The following is a 17184-nucleotide window of genomic DNA, read 5'->3' as shown; positions in this document are numbered from 1 at the left end:
TTATCCAAAAAAAAACCCAAACAAACAAAACCAAAAAAACCCCTAAAAAAACCCAACACAAAAAAAGCCACCAAGAAAAACCCACAAAAAAAAAAAACAAAACAAAAAAACCACCCCTATTTATGAGGGATTTAAGGAATCTTTTTTGTTTTGTTTTGTTTTTTGGTAGATTTTTGATAAAAATAATAATAATAAAGCTGACCTATCCAGAATATGATATGATTAGGCTAATGATTAGGCTAGGAATTAATTGTTTCACATTGCTTCCTATGTTGGGTTGTGCTACAGATATCACTACTTGCTCAAAAATTTTTTTACATACATAATTTAAAATATTTATGTTTTGGTGTTGATCCTTGTAGTTATCTAGTAAGATTTTGTTTTTTCTTTGACTCCTGAACAACATAAATAAGATTTGGACTATTGTCATGTATATAACACATACAGACTGATAGTCCTTGTGGTCAAACCAGAATAAAATGTTAGTTATTGTCATTTTCTTAGGGAAATATGGAAATTTTAAAATAAAAGTCTATGAATTTGGATAGCATCAACCTCTGCTTCCATTTTTCACTCTATACTTTAAATTTCTTAGTGATTCCTAATTTGAATTTAATTGTGCAAGAAATTATTGGTGCTTTGATTTAGACATTGCAAATAAATACATAAGACAATTGTTATTGGATTCAATGGACATGGAAAAGGTCAATAATTCTAATTAAATTTCTTATGAACCTCATCTAGCATGAGCTAACTAGCCTTGAAAGTGAGATCTGAGGGTGGGATCTGGATCCATGGCTGGTTTTGTTTCTGCTTCTCTGGAGAACCTTTGGAATCAAAATCAAATGCATCAAATATTTTAAAATTCCCAACAAATCAAAACAAAACAATCACAAAGAAACCAAAAATATCAAACAAAAAAACCCAAACTTGGTTATTTAAAAATAGTGTTTATTTCTTTCATAGTCCTGTGCAACTTTGTATGATTTGAAGATGATCAGCTGTAGGACCTGGGTAATGTAAAAGGTAGAAATTAAAAATAGAGGTAAATCCACTTCAGACACTGCAGTTGGTCATGTAAATCATATGAGGTACTTCATACAAAGTTATTTAATTATTCAAAGTTATCTGAACTATCCAAAACTCTCTTCTCACCTAATTACCTTGCATTATTCTATGAATCATTAATTAATAATGATGTTATTAAAAAACACACAAGCATATCTTCCTAGTGCAGGAATAACTGAGGTATTATTAGAATTGAGGGGAAAAAATACAACCCTCTATATATATTTTTTTTTTAATTTTTGATTTTTTCTCATCCAAAATTTCACATCCAAATTAATTTTAAAAATAATAACTAGTCTATGAAGTGAAATATGGGGTGGGGGAAGGAGAAAGGATTAAAGGTATATTATATATCCAAGTCCAGTGACAAGGGTGGTCATGGAAATGAAAGCTTGCCATAGGCAATATGAGTGTTTCTGAAGCACAATTTTCCTTTTTTTGTTGAATAATAATTTATTACTTGTCTAAATCAGCAGCAGTATCTGCTGGTCTCTCTTACCTGTCTCTCCTTATTTGCTGGCTCTTTGTTCTGGAAACATTTTAAAAGGGGCAGATACAGCTCCTCTTCCCAAGGTTTTCAGTCTAAGGTCCACAAAAGCCTTGCAGAATTAGAAATTTTCTTTTTAAATCTGACATGGAGAGAAATGAAATATGTCCAATACATACAATTTCTTTTCAGCACTGTCTGCTTATCAGGAGTGTGAAAACTTAATGAGCCCATTTATGTTGCAGGTAATTCAGATTGTCAGTGCTGTTGACAAGGATGATCCTAAAAATGGGCATTATTTCCTGTACAGCCTTCTTCCTGAAATGGTCAACAACCCAAATTTCACCATCAAGAAAAATGAAGGTAAATAGAACAAATATAAAGTGTGTATCTCAACAAGTTACTTTCAAATTGTTTTGATTTCCAATTACTTTGCCAGTGTGTTCTTTGTGCAATTAAAATGTAAATAATCTGCTGAATGGTACCTTCATTATATCACTTAAGCTATTTCAATAACTTTACAGTGGATAAGAAGAAAGTAATATGAATGTGGAATTTAGATCCAGAAGACAGGTCAATGACTTAAAAAAAATGAAAGGATGGATTTACTGCCCCTATTATTCCTATTAATTTGAAATTCCAGAGATATGGTGTAAAATAGAAATCTGAAACTATGTTGATAAATAAATCTTGATTCCTACATTGACTGTTTATGGATGGGAACATAAAATTAAGTATCTATTAAATCTCCCAAAGATTTGTTGTGTGTATAAAGGTTCCAAAGTATTTTGGTGAGGAACTTTTGCTAGAAAGAGAAATCCCTTAGGTCAGCAAAGCCCAGAAGGGCACTTTGAGTCCTTGTGCTTTGGAGCACTTCTGGAAGGGCAAAATGTCATTTTGCAGGGCTGTAGAAAGGACCATTGACGTGTGATGGGAAAAAAAGACCCATTTAATATTGTTGGGCAGTAAATTTATACTGGTCCTATTCTTTGGCACACAGATCAGTTTGAAGGTCAGGTGAGAGAAGGAGCTAGGACTGATCCCAAGAACACTATAAAGAGTGCTTGATGTGTTTGTACTTGAATATTCAGCAAATTTGTTCTGTCTTGGCTCTTTTTAATAGAGCACAGGAGTTCTGACTCCTGGCACTCTCCTGCCAGGATTTCTAGACAAATTCAGTTTTTACTTGAAATTGTAAGAAAGTAAAGCCCTGTTTAGGCCATTACTAATAGGAAGATGAATGTGTGTGCTGCACAGGGGTTTAAAACCAACACATGAAATGTCAATTAAAACGGAAATGCTGTTTGCATTTTTTTATTCTATCTGTTCCAACCTAGAAGCATGATGACACTGTTTTGCTAGATGACACTGCACCTATATTCTTAAAACTGCTTAAATATATCCTATATTTTCCATTTCTTTAGGTGTGTTTTTATCTTCTAGCATTCACAAAGTATGGCTCTACTTATATCTCTATTTTCTTGTAGCAAATGAGTCTCTGTGTGTTTTCTGGAGAAGATAAAACAAATCTCTTCAAAATGCATTTCATAATCATCAGCAGTGTAACACAAATTGAATTAAGCATCCTAAATGTGAGGTGGTTTGCTTGGCACAGCATGACAAAGTAAAAAAGATCTTAGCATTTCTCTTCATGTTTAAATACTGAGCTCATGTTGTTAATTACCCTTGTCCTTCCAATCTGTTACGTATTTAAGACCCACTCCTGCTCCTACTCACAGACAATGGCAAAATGAGTCCTGAGCTGAGGAGGAGTGAGGAAACTTTCTATGTAACGAGGTTTAGAAAAATAAGTTCAATTTTGTTACATCATTGCCACTCAGTTTTATGCAGTTTTTAAGGTGTTTGGACCAGTTAAATGTGAAAATCCTCTTAAAACAACTACCTGAAATATCTTGAAATTAAAAAATCTGAAGAGATTTTTCTGATTTAATCCTCCAGTATCCAATAATGAAATTCCAACTATGCATGCCATCCTTGTCTATCAAAGTTGCTCAGTCAGGGATGCAGTGCACAGTTGATGTTAGAACATGATCTCCCACAGGAAGCAAATACTCATGTCAGAGTCAAAATCAGGGTATAATTTGGCGGAGGTGAGTTTTATGTCCTTTAAACATCATAGATCTTCAGTAAGTCTTTATTTAGTTATGCCACTTAAACAATGAACTTGACCATGACTTTGTCTTGAATATATCTGCCAGATGAGCATGAGTGATTATTCTTGTTGAAAGACATCAAGATCTCTAAAAAACCCTGAATTCACAAGTGAAATTTCTCCTTTTTTGTATTACTGAGTGTCTGGGCTGTCCATAACCCAGCTGCTGTGGTGTGGAACTGTAAGGAAATGCCTGTAACAAACTCTCCTTTCCTTTCTGGAGATCAGATCAATGCTCAACACAGTAAAGCTTGGAACAAAAAAACACTCCCTCACACTGGTGGCCAAAATCCTTGACATCTTCCTGACTGTGTCCTCAGCCTCAGTTTCCTCCCAGATTAATTAATTCCTGACAAATTAATTCTTCAAGGCAGCAGAAACTTGATGGTTGCTGAAGAAATGCTGTCTACATGTGAATACAACACCGGGACTGCATTTTCTCAGGAAGCCTCCTGTAGAAACCCAATTTCTACTTACTAGAATTAGCACTTTTCTTTATTTAAATAATTTTTAATACCTCCCCTTCCTTCAAAATGATATTGCCCTTTTGGGTTCCCTTGTGCTTTAGGCAACTGTGTGGCATTTGGCCACCACGTAACGATGACGCTGACTGTGGTGACATTGGCGTGCCAACAGTGCAGTTTGGCACCTGCCAGGAGAAAAAGCTGCAGTGTCCTCTTTCTGTCCCTCCTGCCAAAGAATACATAACATGTCTGTGATTTGGAATGTTGCCTTCCTGTGTAGAACATAAGCATAACCATTAATCAATTTAGCTTGTTGCACACAGGCTGATTCTGTTGTTCAAACCTTCCAGATTACCCTAAGGCAAGTTCCCATGATAGTCAGTAATTAACTGTGCTGCTGACATGCACTGCAAATATTATGATTGGCCGCGTTGTTGAGAAATGTGTTTAACTAAGTGACACAACAGGTATCTTCATCAGGAACCACACACACACAAAAAAAAGAAAAGCCAAAAACAAAAACCCAGAACGCTTCTCAGAAAATTTTATTACATATATAGAAGTTATGCTGTGCTCACAGCAGAATCTGTGCCTTGAAATGGTGCACTGGTGTTCTTAATTTGCTTGGTTTGTTGAATTTCCATATTAATTTCCATATTATTTTTTCCATATTAATTTCCATATTATGAATTTCCATATTCTTTCTGTAGACAAGATACCTAAAACTGTAGAGGCTGTGGTGCCTTTCTGAAGTAAATAATGTAAAAAATGTAAATTTAAATGCCATCATGCATCTCACTGAATATCTGTAGATCATTTCTTAGCCATCTTTATTTTCCATCTCTCCTGATGCTTTTCTTCTGTCCCTTTCTGAGCTCAAATGTCCATTACTGGGTGGGGTTTATAGGTTTAGTGCCTTGGGTTCCTGGGATTTGTGAAAATCCGAATCCAGGCAATCATGCCCTCTCAAGTTGTAATCAAGGCATGCTGAGCACTTGGATGCCAGGTGCAAAAACCTTTATCCTCTCTCAAGAGAAATAACAGAGTTATATAAAAAAATATAAGCAGTTAATGCTACATGAAAATCATGTCATGTTTTCTGTGTTAGACCTGTGACTAAACCTGTGACTGTGTGACATAAGTCCCTGACTGCACAAACTCCTGACTGAATCTCTGGGCACTTTTCACGTGCTTTTGTGCTGGGTTTTCTGCATAGGAGCAGAAGCAGGAAAAAAATGAAAATTAGTGTTTTGTGTGGTGTGTTTGAAAAACTTTAAACCAGAAAACCTCAAATTTCAGATGAAAATATCTCATGTTTAGACAAGTGTTGGTACACTCTAGCAATGTGTTGTAGACTGATTGGAATTAGCCCTTCCAAAGAACTGTAGGCTTACAATAAATGACAAAAAAAAATTACAGAAATTTAGACAACTGATGAGGATTTTGTACTGTCATGGCATCAGAAAACTGATATGAGACCTTTGGAAATGGAATTAGAATTTGTAGACAGCCTTTTTTTCCAGATGAATGGTCTTCACAGAGCGTTACCTAAAACCTTGTGCCAGTACATGGATCTCCTGCTGCATCCCAAACAACCCTCTCACAGCAGTACCTGTTTTCAGCATTGAACCCTTCAGGTTCCCTTGGATTGTTCAAGTGAGAACAGAATTCTGTGATGGGAGCATTTTCACACATGCAAACATTTTGATATGCTGCCAATGCAATTTTTGCTGTCAAAAACTACCAAACATGTCTTTGCCATAAAGAGACCGAAATTTTTCCCACGAGAAGCTGCCATTGCTATGCCATTTTTCTGATGCCATAATCTATTTCCTAATGGAATAAATCCCAAATTGAACATTCCACAGTGCCTTTGGATACAGTAATTGTTCTGACAGGAGAAATGCTGCATCTTTCCTGGATAAATGGGATATTCCATACTACTTATAGGGCTTATGTAGCAGAGCAGTCCTGGGGTTGCCTGGCCCATTTGTAGGGCTTACCTTTGGGTTAAGAACCTCACTGGAATGAGCTCATATTCCTGAAGAAATCCAATAGCCTGATTTGGCTTGTAATAGGGTGATTATCAATGATCAGCTTCCTCTCTCCTCAAATATTCAGTGTCCATCTGGCAAGTTGAGCTCTGAATTTGGTCCTGATTCTAGTGAGTGCATAGTAAAATATTTTGGGTTTTTTTAATTGAAGCATTCATTATATATCCACCTGAGCGATGAACTGTTCTGTTGTTTCTCTGTAACAAACTTAGTATTTATTCTCTGCCATGCTTAGTCTATTACATCTACAATACATATAACAGCTCCAAGAGTGATCATGCTTAAATTCCCATTTCTTTTGTTCTTTCCTTCAAGTTAAAATCTTGCTTATATCCTCCTTGTGCTTCCTTGAAAATGCAGGCACTGTGTCTGGTGTCTTAAAGGACATGGCCTGGTATAATCACTTCAATCACTGCCTTGCATGCCTTTGCATATTATGGATTATTTTATATTTCATCACCTCTTTACCATCAAAACCCAAATATTTCTAAAGTTTCAAAATAGCTGAGGAAAACAATTACATGTAAGCACTTTTAGATATCCCAAATAATAAGACAAATGATTATAACTTTTTTTTTTTTAAAGTTCTTCTCTGTCACTGTGATTTTAATACAATAAAACCTGGATTTTCCCCCAGCTATTTTCATCAATGTATTTTTAGCAGCATCTGTCAAATACATAACTGGAGGGTGAGTCTTTTGTTCCCACCAGAGTACCTCTCATGTGTTAAAATAAGTCTTTCCCTGAAACAGTTTCTTTTGGCATTTCTGGATAAGTCTCTCTGCCATTGTCTCAGCTGCCAGCTGAAGCTCCTTCTGTGTTTTTGATTGACTTTTCTCCCCAAATATATCCCTCAGGGAGCTCTGAGGTGACTCCTCTGTTTCACTGACCTCCTTTCACTTTGCCCAATTTCAAAGTCGACCCCCTGACCCCAGGTACAAATTGCCAAACCAAGGACATCATTAAACCCATCATTTCTGGGTGGATGTGCAGTGAGCATCCAGAACCACAGCACCCAAACAGTGCCTTGGATGTGAGCAGCACATCCTCACATATTGCTGCGGTTTCAGGTAATTTTGGGAAGCTTTGTGGCCCAGCTGCCACATGCCAGAGGGTGTTCCACAGTGGAACTGCTTAAGGGAAAGCACATGCTTATGTATTTCTAATGGGTTTAATTATCATCCTCATTTCTTTTATATATCAGTAATTAGATTTTCAAACTCCAAAACATTCCAAATCATATCCTTGTTAGTGGTTTTCTTCAAATTAAGTGATGTGTTCAGTCTTGCATCTTATAAGTTATTATTTTTCTACCATCTGTCAATATTAGTGGTATGGAATAGCATCCAGAAGATGTAAAGGAATATGAGGCATAATGTAAGGGAAAGCATTGATCAACATCTCTTTTAAGAGATGTGGTTTTGTCACCAGAAATCACAAGGAATACTTGCATAACAAGGTGCAAGCAGTGTGAAAGGAGCAGTTAAAAATAAAGCATTGCAATGTATTAAAAATAACAAACACAAAGTACCTTATTATCTGGCACTTGTGTGTCAGGATCTGCCATCCACAGACACACATCATGTTTCTCCAGGAGTGTTCATAGTGTGAAAAAAGTATTATAAATATCATACTATCAATCTTTTTCTCAGCATGGCATTTAAACTGGAGTTGTTAAATAGCAAAGTTCAACATTTTTATAAATTTTGCATGCCAGAAGAACCTCAGTTTATTGATTTTTTTATGAATAATAGAGTGAATAATGAAATTGCTAATACAAAATTATTGAAATATTTCCTTTGTAGTGTGATTGAAAGATTTTGTACAATATGTTCCTTTTTCACATTTAATAGAAATTATAAGTTAAAGAAATTAAAACAAAGCATAAAGATGTTATTTTGCTGAGTAAGAAGGGCTAAAAATTGCCAAAACAAATCATGTGATAGTTAAGGTACTTAAGTTCTATGAAACATTGTAATTCTGTGAATTAAGAATAATTTGGCATTTTTTTTTTTTTCTGGAAAATACTTAATTTTATTTTGGATGCCTACTTGCCTTTCTCAGCTTAAAACAGTATGTGATTTACAGGCGTGAAGTAACACAGTCTGGTCTGCAAGTTATCCTAAACTGCTGAGCCCCCTTTTAAGAATTATGTCTCTGGTGTGCTTTGCTCTGCTGCTGGAAAGTTTATCAGGATCATGGTGGGGCTGGGAGGGGACCTGGGGACACTGTGCTGCTGCACCCCCTCACTGTGGCAGCAGGCAGGGACACCCGGGAAAGGCCAGGACTGATTCAAGCTTCCACTCCATTAATATGCAAAAAGTGATATTCAGCCAGTGCAAACAGCTTTGCTGGAGTGAGTGGTTGTGCATTGGGTGGCAAGTGGCAAGCCCTGAAATAATTCATGCAGTTCCCTCTTTCTTATACTCAGGTTCCTTTACCATTGGTCCTTAGACAATTCACCTGCCTGAAACTGCTTTGGATCAGAAAACATGCTAGATCATCCTTTGTGAGAGAAGTAATCAATTTTCTTATTTGCATATCTGACAATTCTAAGATGTAATGTCATCCTGTGAAGTAAGACTGTGCCTAAGAACTGAAAGAGAGGATCTCTTTCTCAGTGACAAGTGATGAGCTACGTAAGGAGGAAATCAGTGTTATACATCTTTAGATTATTCTCAAATTCTAGAAGACTTGGTAGAATTCCAAGTTAATGATGATATTCCCAAGGGACCCCAGTACATTCTAGTAGTGCTCAGAGGTTCTGTCTTGCCAGATAGTGGATGAATTTCCATTTTCATGGTATGATTTTATATTGCAGTTGAAGTGAAATATCTGACTCCTGTCTACTATTCCTAGTAAGGCTACACTTTTCCCCGGTATTGCAGTGTTAGTCCCACCTAGTTGAGAATGCTGGTGACAATATTCTCAGTGTCTTTCTGCTGATAACTTTCTGCTTCCTTTCCCCCTTATTTCTTTACTATAATCACTATCAGCTGTGTTCTGTTATTCCCTGAAGTTCTGTTTTGCCTTGATGTTGACTATCAGTTGAGTGAGATTTGAAACAACTTCCCTGGCAGGGATGGCTGTGGTGTTGTTTTCTGAAGTGATTGCTTTAATGTAGAAGGGAAGCCAGCACTTTTCCACTCCAATCCTTTGTCCTTCACTGACACATCTTTCTGCTGTCTTTCCCAGCTTTCTTCTTGCATGCAGATCACTGCTCTTTCCAGACTCCTTTCTGATTAGAACCACAAACCAGGTGAAGAGTCAGTGCAGTTCTTCTGCAAACACTTTTTATCCCTGTCTGGGTGATTTAAGCTCCTTACAATGGTTATGTGCTTTTCACCACTTCAATAGGCTAAAGAGGTGACTCCTTCTTGGTGCACACAGCTGAAACAGAGAACTAGGATCAACTCTTCAGAGGCTAATTCAGCTGCCAGCTCCTCCCCCCTGCGACCCTTCTGTCTGTTCTGTCTGCCTGAATCCTTATTCACTCCTCTCCTGTATTCAGGATGCAGGACTCCAGACAGATTCCCTCTCTCCTCCGCCCTAAGCCAGAGGTGATCCATCAAGTCTTCACTGGACTGGACAGGCCAAGCTGATGGATGAACCAGCAAGGAGGGGGCCATCTGGTAAGCTGATTGTCCTCTTGCAAGCATCTCCAGCTCCTCTTCAGCCCTGCTGTGCTCCCCAGCACGTCTGTACTTTTTACAGTTTTGCACTGGCCAAGTGTTTCCTGGGAGCTTCTGTTCCAAGTGCTGTTTAACCTTTCTGTCCTGGTTCAGTTCAGCTCTGTGGTGACAACTTCTTTCCAAGCCTCCCAAATGCAAATTTTCAGACAGCTACAGAGGATTTGTATACGCACATTGGAAAATCAGACTAATTCCCACAGCATCCCATCCTTTCAGAGACTGCCTTTTTTGTGGTCATTTGAATCAACCACAATTACAGTTATTGCAGAGCATTAGTGTAAACATGACCCAGCCCCAAACAGCTTCCAGTGGGAGTGATGAGACCCAGCTAATCCCAAATACATGCAGCCTGCCATTATGCATACATGACTAAAGAGGCTTTTACTTCACTCGTTCTTAATTTATTATTTGTGCTGCTAGCAACAGAATGTTGCCAAGATGTCAATTATGTTTCATTTTATAAATCAAACTAATTGAGAACCAGATGCAATCTGAGTGAAAAAGATCTGAGGTCAGTGTTGTGCACCATATGCACGACAGTGCTTACTCATGATGAGGGAATGGATTGGACAGCTGTGAATTTTCCTGCTGTAGGAGTTTCATCAAGCTCAGTAGTGTAACGTCCTTAGCTCTCTTTTCCCAGTTTATTGCATTAATTTTATAATAAATCTAAAGGGTGAGTAGGAGATAAAAGGTTGTGAAAACAAAACAGAAGAGCAAAAGAATTTGGTCAGTAAGTTAGCTTGAAAATCTGTCTGGTTTAATAATAACATGGAACGTGGATGAAAGAAATAGCAGAGAAAAACAAATTGAATCTTCAGTATGACTTAATTTCAGACACATAATGGGAAAATAGACATTAACTCAAAGTCTCAAGACTGAACTGCTTAGCAGGCAGGGTTGTGTTCTTACTGAGTGCAAAACTTCTACACTAACAGCAGTAAGATCTGCAGTACCAGCTCCTTGGGATTTATCCACAGCAGGGCTGAGCCCAGGAGCTGCCCCTGCCCAGGAGGCAGAACTCCTGCCCTGGGCAGTGCCAGCCCTGAGCAGGTGGAGCAGAGAGGCTGTGGAGTCTCCTCCTGGGGACATTGCAGAGCCACACGGACACTGCTGGGCCCTGTGCTCTGGGCTGGCCCTGCTGGAGCAGGGAGGTGGCACCAGAGCAGCCCCGGGGCCCCCCCAGCCTCAGCCACCCTGGGATTCTGTGAAACATTGCTCCAGCAGCCTTAATCAAAGGTTCCCTAAGTGCTCTAACATAACTCCTTAAAAACTCACAGCACCCATGATTATGATATTCTAGGACTTTAGAAGTATTTCATAGTAGTATTTATAGCCAAGTGAATATATAATCTTTGGAAATAAATTTCCAGATTTTTAATCAGCTACCTTCTGAAAGAGTTAAGAGATTTCTAAGTACCACTTCTGGCTTGATGGGTACATTTAATTCCTCAAGGTTTTCTACAAAAAGCAATTTCTGTCATGGAAATGTTCATGGATGTTTGCACTGACTATGTTTGATTTCCTGGAAATGGATTGAATTCTGAGTAGGAGGAAAGACGTCCTGAGGTCAAAGGTTCTGGTGGAACCTCTGCCACATCACCTCCTCAACATATTGCCGAGCAGAGTCATATTGCATCTAAGAAGTTCTTCTGTGTTCACATCATGGTTAGCTTTTGTTTTGGTTTGACTATTTGGATTTTATCCCTAAGAACCTGATTGGTCCTTCATTCCTTCCTTCCTTCCTTGGTTGCCCTCATTATGGAATATCTCTTTGTTGTATCATATCCTAAATGCAGACTGTTGAGGAGGAATTAATTTAGTCGTTGCTCTAATTGCACTTCTGTCAATTAATGAGAAACTAGATAGGAGTCTCATTTTAAACTTTCAGTTGCAGTAAAGATTAAAAGACCACCAACACTGTTCTACTAGAGGAAAAATAAACAGGGTAAAAGAGAAAAAAAATTAAGCAGGAATCATCACTTATTAACTGTTAATTTTTCCTTTGATTAAGAAAAATCTCCTTTTGTCATTATATCAGACTATTTGCACGTGGATGCTCCATTAAAAAATAGAAAGTATTGATTTTTAATTCTTAGCCTTTAGTATTATCTGATTAATTACTATACAACTGACATTATAATGTGAGTTTAAAAGGCTCACATCATGTTCTAATTTGTATCTTGTTTTGAACCAATCCAACAAGTGTTTTACACAAGGAAGGAGTTACTGCTGGAATCACAGTCATTGTTCCTGCAGGGTGACCACAACATTGATTATTGTGTGAATTCTGTGTCTCTGCATTTTCCTGAACCTGTCTGGTGTGCTCAAATAAGTTTATATTTTATATTTTACATACCCCTTTATTTCCTCCTTACTCATTTTGAGGAGGGGACTGTTTAAGAACGGGTTGTATTTCTCTGTCACAGCAAGTAAAGCAGTGACACACTGAAGGAAACAGGAGATTTTTTTCAATGATTTTTACTGCAGCTTCTGACATCAACCTTTGGAGAACAAGGGAGACAAAACTTTTTCTGGGTGGGGGAGGTTTGTACCACTTAGGTTATTTTACCATCAACTCCTCATTTTGTAATTTTTATGGGTGATCTTGTGGTAAAATATGTCACTTTGTTAGTCTTCATTTAATTCTGTCTAATTAGGATGTACTTTATTTGGCAAGCAGCCAGTAATTAGCGACATATTTATGTAATTATTAGCATGTAATATTTATATAATAAATCTGCCTAGAAGGCAATCCATTCAGAGGGCAGGGAAGAGGTAGAATACATGATTTGACTGAACACAGAGATCTTACACACTGAGCCAAACACAGCAAAGAAATGAAATGCATCAGTTGACCTGTCTAGTCTGGGGAGAGAGTTTGCATATCCTAAAATGATAGGATGTGCACACTTGGTAATCAGCACTGATTAGAGAGGGAGTGAAGATGGGCCCCTGTTTGAAGTGAGATAATAAGGCAGCTTGTTAGGGAGAGATAAATAGAACTTGAAGAAAAGGACCAGATGTCTGCTTGATGGCACTGAAGAGGAAGAGCTGGTGGGGTCCTCCAAAGGTAACTGATGGATATGGGCAGATTGAAGGAATCAGGGAAGCAGTGGGAGCTGGCTGCCCATGTTCGGAGAGCAAAGCTGAGCCCCAGCCTGGCCTGACTAACTCTGGGCTCAGACTAGCAAACTGTAGGCTAAGGACTGTGCTCCTGCCTACACTAACTGTAACTGTAGGACTGTGTTTTTTTTGTAATTTGACTCTAAAAGCTAAATCAGGAATGAAGTCCCCGTGGTGGAGTTTTGAGTTGAGTTTGGTGTTGAAGTCATAAACCTTAAAAGAAGAACCAACAGTAATCTCTGAATGCTGATGGAAGTTCTCTGTTCTGTTCTAAGAATATTGGGCTGTCTTGAACATGAACACTGAATTTTTTCTTCTTTTTAATGACATAACAGTTTCACATTGCTTTCATAAAAACAGGTAAAGCTTTCTGGCTTTGTTTGTGCTGTGTTATGAAACTCTCATTCAGTCTAACCTAAAACTGAAGCTAAGCTATAGCTTGTTGGAAATAATAAAAAATAAAACTAATTCATGTAGGCTTTTCCAACTTGTTGCTCCCTAACCTTGCTTAGCTGGGTCCTGTCACTTTCTATAACCTTTTCATCCATTATATGTGACCCTCCTGTAAACTATGCAGTGTTCCCCCAATGAACATTAAGACCTTGTGATCTCAGAGCACTCTGCAGGAGTGATGGATTTTTGATTGAGGAATTGTTCTGGAGTTTGGAACACTTCTGTTTAGCTTGGATGTGAGTTTTCTGTATGCATTTGGATAAAACATTTAATGTCTGTGCTGCCATTGTGCTGTGCAAACACTGCAGAGCCGTGGGCAGTGGGGCTGGTAAAGGCTGAGAGTTTCAGGTGCTGTAAGGGAGGGATATTTTAGATTCTTCTGGAAGTCCCAGATAGGAAACATGAGGAATGTGCTTGTCAGGGGAGGAGATGGTGGAGCCCAGTCTGATGGCAGCTGGCATCTTTGATATGAGCTGCAATACTGAAGACAGAGGGAGGTAGTTGAGAATCAGTTCTACCCCTGACATCTCCTTCTGTATCTTCTTTATCTAATCCACATTGTTATGGCTTCTTTGTACTAATATTTTCTATTTTTAAATGAAAAAAAAAAAAAAAGACAAATCAACTTTTTATTGTTTTGTGCCTTTTTTGTGCTATCAGGCAAGATCAAAAGATGTAGTTGCTAAAAACTTTCTAGAGTTCTAATACAGTCTCTCTAGCAGAATCACTTTCTTCAAAAATTCATATATAGACCATAGCTTTTTCTAGACTTAATTTTTTTTCTTAAATATTTTTGGTTTTTTTCCCCAATAAGGAAATATTACTTTGTCAAGGTATTTACTCAAGGTATTTACTGTTTTTGTTTTTTTTTCTGCTCACCTTTATATGCTTTTTTACATACTTTTTAAACTTTATATGGTTTCATGATCACAGAGGTCTTTTTGACATATTGAGATGTATTTTCCTCTGCCAGTAGAATCCCCATCACTTCTAATATTTTTATGTGATCATGCTTTGTATTTCTATTGCAGCTTTTGCCTAAACACTTCACTTGTACTTTATCAGACTCTTCATCACAAATTAGAAGACAAAAAGGAACCATTTGCAAGGTGTTCTCTCAGCTTACAGATTCTTTATATATTTATACCTCATAACTTCTTTTTATGGCATGAAGAGAAACACTGAATAAGATGTTTTTTTGTTTTGTCACATTTATATTTCAATTGTGAATACGAATATTTTACTATTTTTAAAAGTCCCATCCTTGAAGATATTCAGAAGCCAGCTGGGCATGATCCTGGGCTCTGGGTAGCTGTGGTGAGCTGGGTTGGACCAGGTGACCTCTGGAGGTCCCTTCCAACCTCAGTCATCCTGTGATTCCATGAGAAACTCTAAACAACTTCTGAACTGGTGCTGTAGTTTCATATATTCATAATATATGAGCATATATATTGATAATATTCACCCATATTAGCACTGACATTGTAACATCTCTGTGGTGAGCAGAATTCAAGGGCTGACATCTTTCCCTGGCTGCTTCTTTCCAAGTTCTGTGTTGTGTCACACCATGTACAGAGCAAAGGCAGGGTCTTGCAGTATGTCCTGGGCTTGGAATCTAAATTCAGATGTGTGTGTGTTCCTGCTGTGATTCTCCATAATCCAGCTGTGGCCCCAGTCTGGAACCTGTGGCTATTCCATGTTTTTTCTGTGTAATATTTGCATGCTGTCCAGAAACATTTCAAAGAATATCTGGGATGTTTCATTTGAAAACTTTTTCAAGCTATGTTTTCCACTCTATAGATGAGTAACTGGTATTTTTTCCCTCCCTGGAAGTCCTTCTCTGGATGCCTTTTGCTCTTCCCTGCATTTCAAAAGGCCATGAGTTTTCCCCATGGGAATCACATCCTGAGAGGTGTGCATGTAATAAGGCATCCTGTGAATCCTTCGGGTGTGAGACAGAGGTCTGAATTACTGCCATTAATGGTCTGGTGATAACAAATTGTTATTGTTATATGTAATCTGCATATCAGAATGTCTTCCCAAAGTCATTATCATGCTGCCTGTGTGCCCAGGGGCAATGTTACACCATAACATTTCAGTCTTTCAAATTACAAAAAGCTAATATAACTCTTGATGACATTTACAAAAATGTATAATGGCACTCCTTTCAGGGCTCTCACAGAAATTGTTCTCAGGGAACTTCAAGGGAGTTCTGCATGTATAAGAACTGCAGGATCTGGCACTTTTTACAATGAAAGACACTTTTTTTTTTTTCTTCAGTGGCACTAGCTCAAGAAAATGTTAAGTCAGAATTGGTTTTAATTTATTTTCTGAGTTAAAATGCCCAGGCCAACATAAGCTGTATTTAACTTTCAATGCTCTTTGGCAGAGCATTCTAAATTTCTTTTCATAGGAAGTTGTTATGTCAGAGTTATAAACCTCTGAAAATTGGCATTTTGTAATAGAAGTGCTGACAAGACTTTTATTACACCAGTACCAAAAGGCAGTGTTCCAATAAATGCTGGTTGCTGTTTTTATAGTCTGCTGGTTGCTTTCTGATGCTGTATTTCAAAGTGGACATTATGTAAAAAGTAAGTGGCATAATAGAAATACACTGGTAGGGCTGGAATTTGGCTTTTACTGTTGCAACAAAACTTCAATATGGTTGATAGGTCTGATTACAGATTTAGTTTTTAAGGGCTGGTGTATGATTTACTGGTAAATTGTTTTAAATCCCTACCAAGCCCCTGTGTACATTCAGCTCAGAATTGGAATGGAAAAGGTGATTATTATGGCATGGAGAAGTGGATGTTAAATTACTTAAATGGCAAGAACACATCACATCCGAGACCCAAAATGTTCCTACTTAAGTTTTATTGTTTTTACTGTGATAGTGACAGTTTATATTGTAGAAAGAAAGATTCACTTCATACATCCACGATTGTCTTCATAGTCCCGAGGTCTGTGAACTTTTCCAGATCTAGAAGTCACTGATATAAGAACTGGAGGATGTGTTGAAGTGAGGAAGGTGAAGAACATGGGCAAGAATTCTTGGAGCTTTTCCATCACCTACCAAAATCAGTCTGAATTTCACTGAACCTGGTGGAGATTTAGCCCTACACAGAAGAGAACATGCAGTCAGTGTAATGATTAAAGCTGTACCTGTCACTGTGGCCTGAGGGGCTCAGATCCCTGTCTCACACCAGCTTCTCCTCCCACACTGCGTTTGTTAAGTAGGTATTCATAGAAAGATTGAGAATCCATTATCCCTCCAAAGAAAAGCAGATGGCACAGCCTTGGGATATCTTGGCTTTTTTATTTATCATTACAGCATTTTTGTTGGAATCTGGTAATATAGTATTGAAAAGTTCTCGGTTCAAATGCAAAATATAGACATTATTTTATCAAAGTGCTGTAAAACACCATATCACTTTCTGAAACTTTTTTGGTTAAAATAACAACAGAATAGAATTAACTAGAATATGTAGATTTCAAAAATGATCCATCAGTCTATGCAAATTGCTGTGTTAATAATGTATTTTTAATGCTGAGCACATTTGACAGCCATTTCATCTCTTTTTCTAAGCAGAGCTTGGCAACCTGCATTAATTCTTACACTTTACAGATGTACCATTCAATGCACGTGCCACGCAGTGATGTGATCTGA

The 17184-nt window shown here is 37.8% G+C and overlaps 1 protein-coding gene across 3 annotated transcripts in view; it reads left to right on the top strand.

Annotated features, from left to right (window-relative positions):
* The window catches only part of CDH8 (cadherin 8), a 159758-nt gene that overhangs the window by 130679 nt on the left and 11895 nt on the right, over window positions 1-17184 (top strand). For all 3 annotated transcript variants that reach the window (XM_077786269.2, XM_085589455.1, XM_085589456.1), the window contains one exon: window positions 1801-1918. In XM_077786269.2, coding sequence (XP_077642395.2) covers window positions 1801-1918 — 118 coding nt within the window. The remainder of the gene's footprint in view (window positions 1-1800; window positions 1919-17184) is intronic.

Source organism: Lonchura striata, chromosome 11, assembly GCF_050655825.1.
Source record: "Lonchura striata isolate lonStrDom1 chromosome 11, ASM5065582v1, whole genome shotgun sequence".
Lineage (NCBI taxonomy): Eukaryota > Metazoa > Chordata > Aves > Passeriformes > Estrildidae > Lonchura > Lonchura striata.
This window is presented reverse-complemented; position numbering and strand designations above follow the sequence as displayed.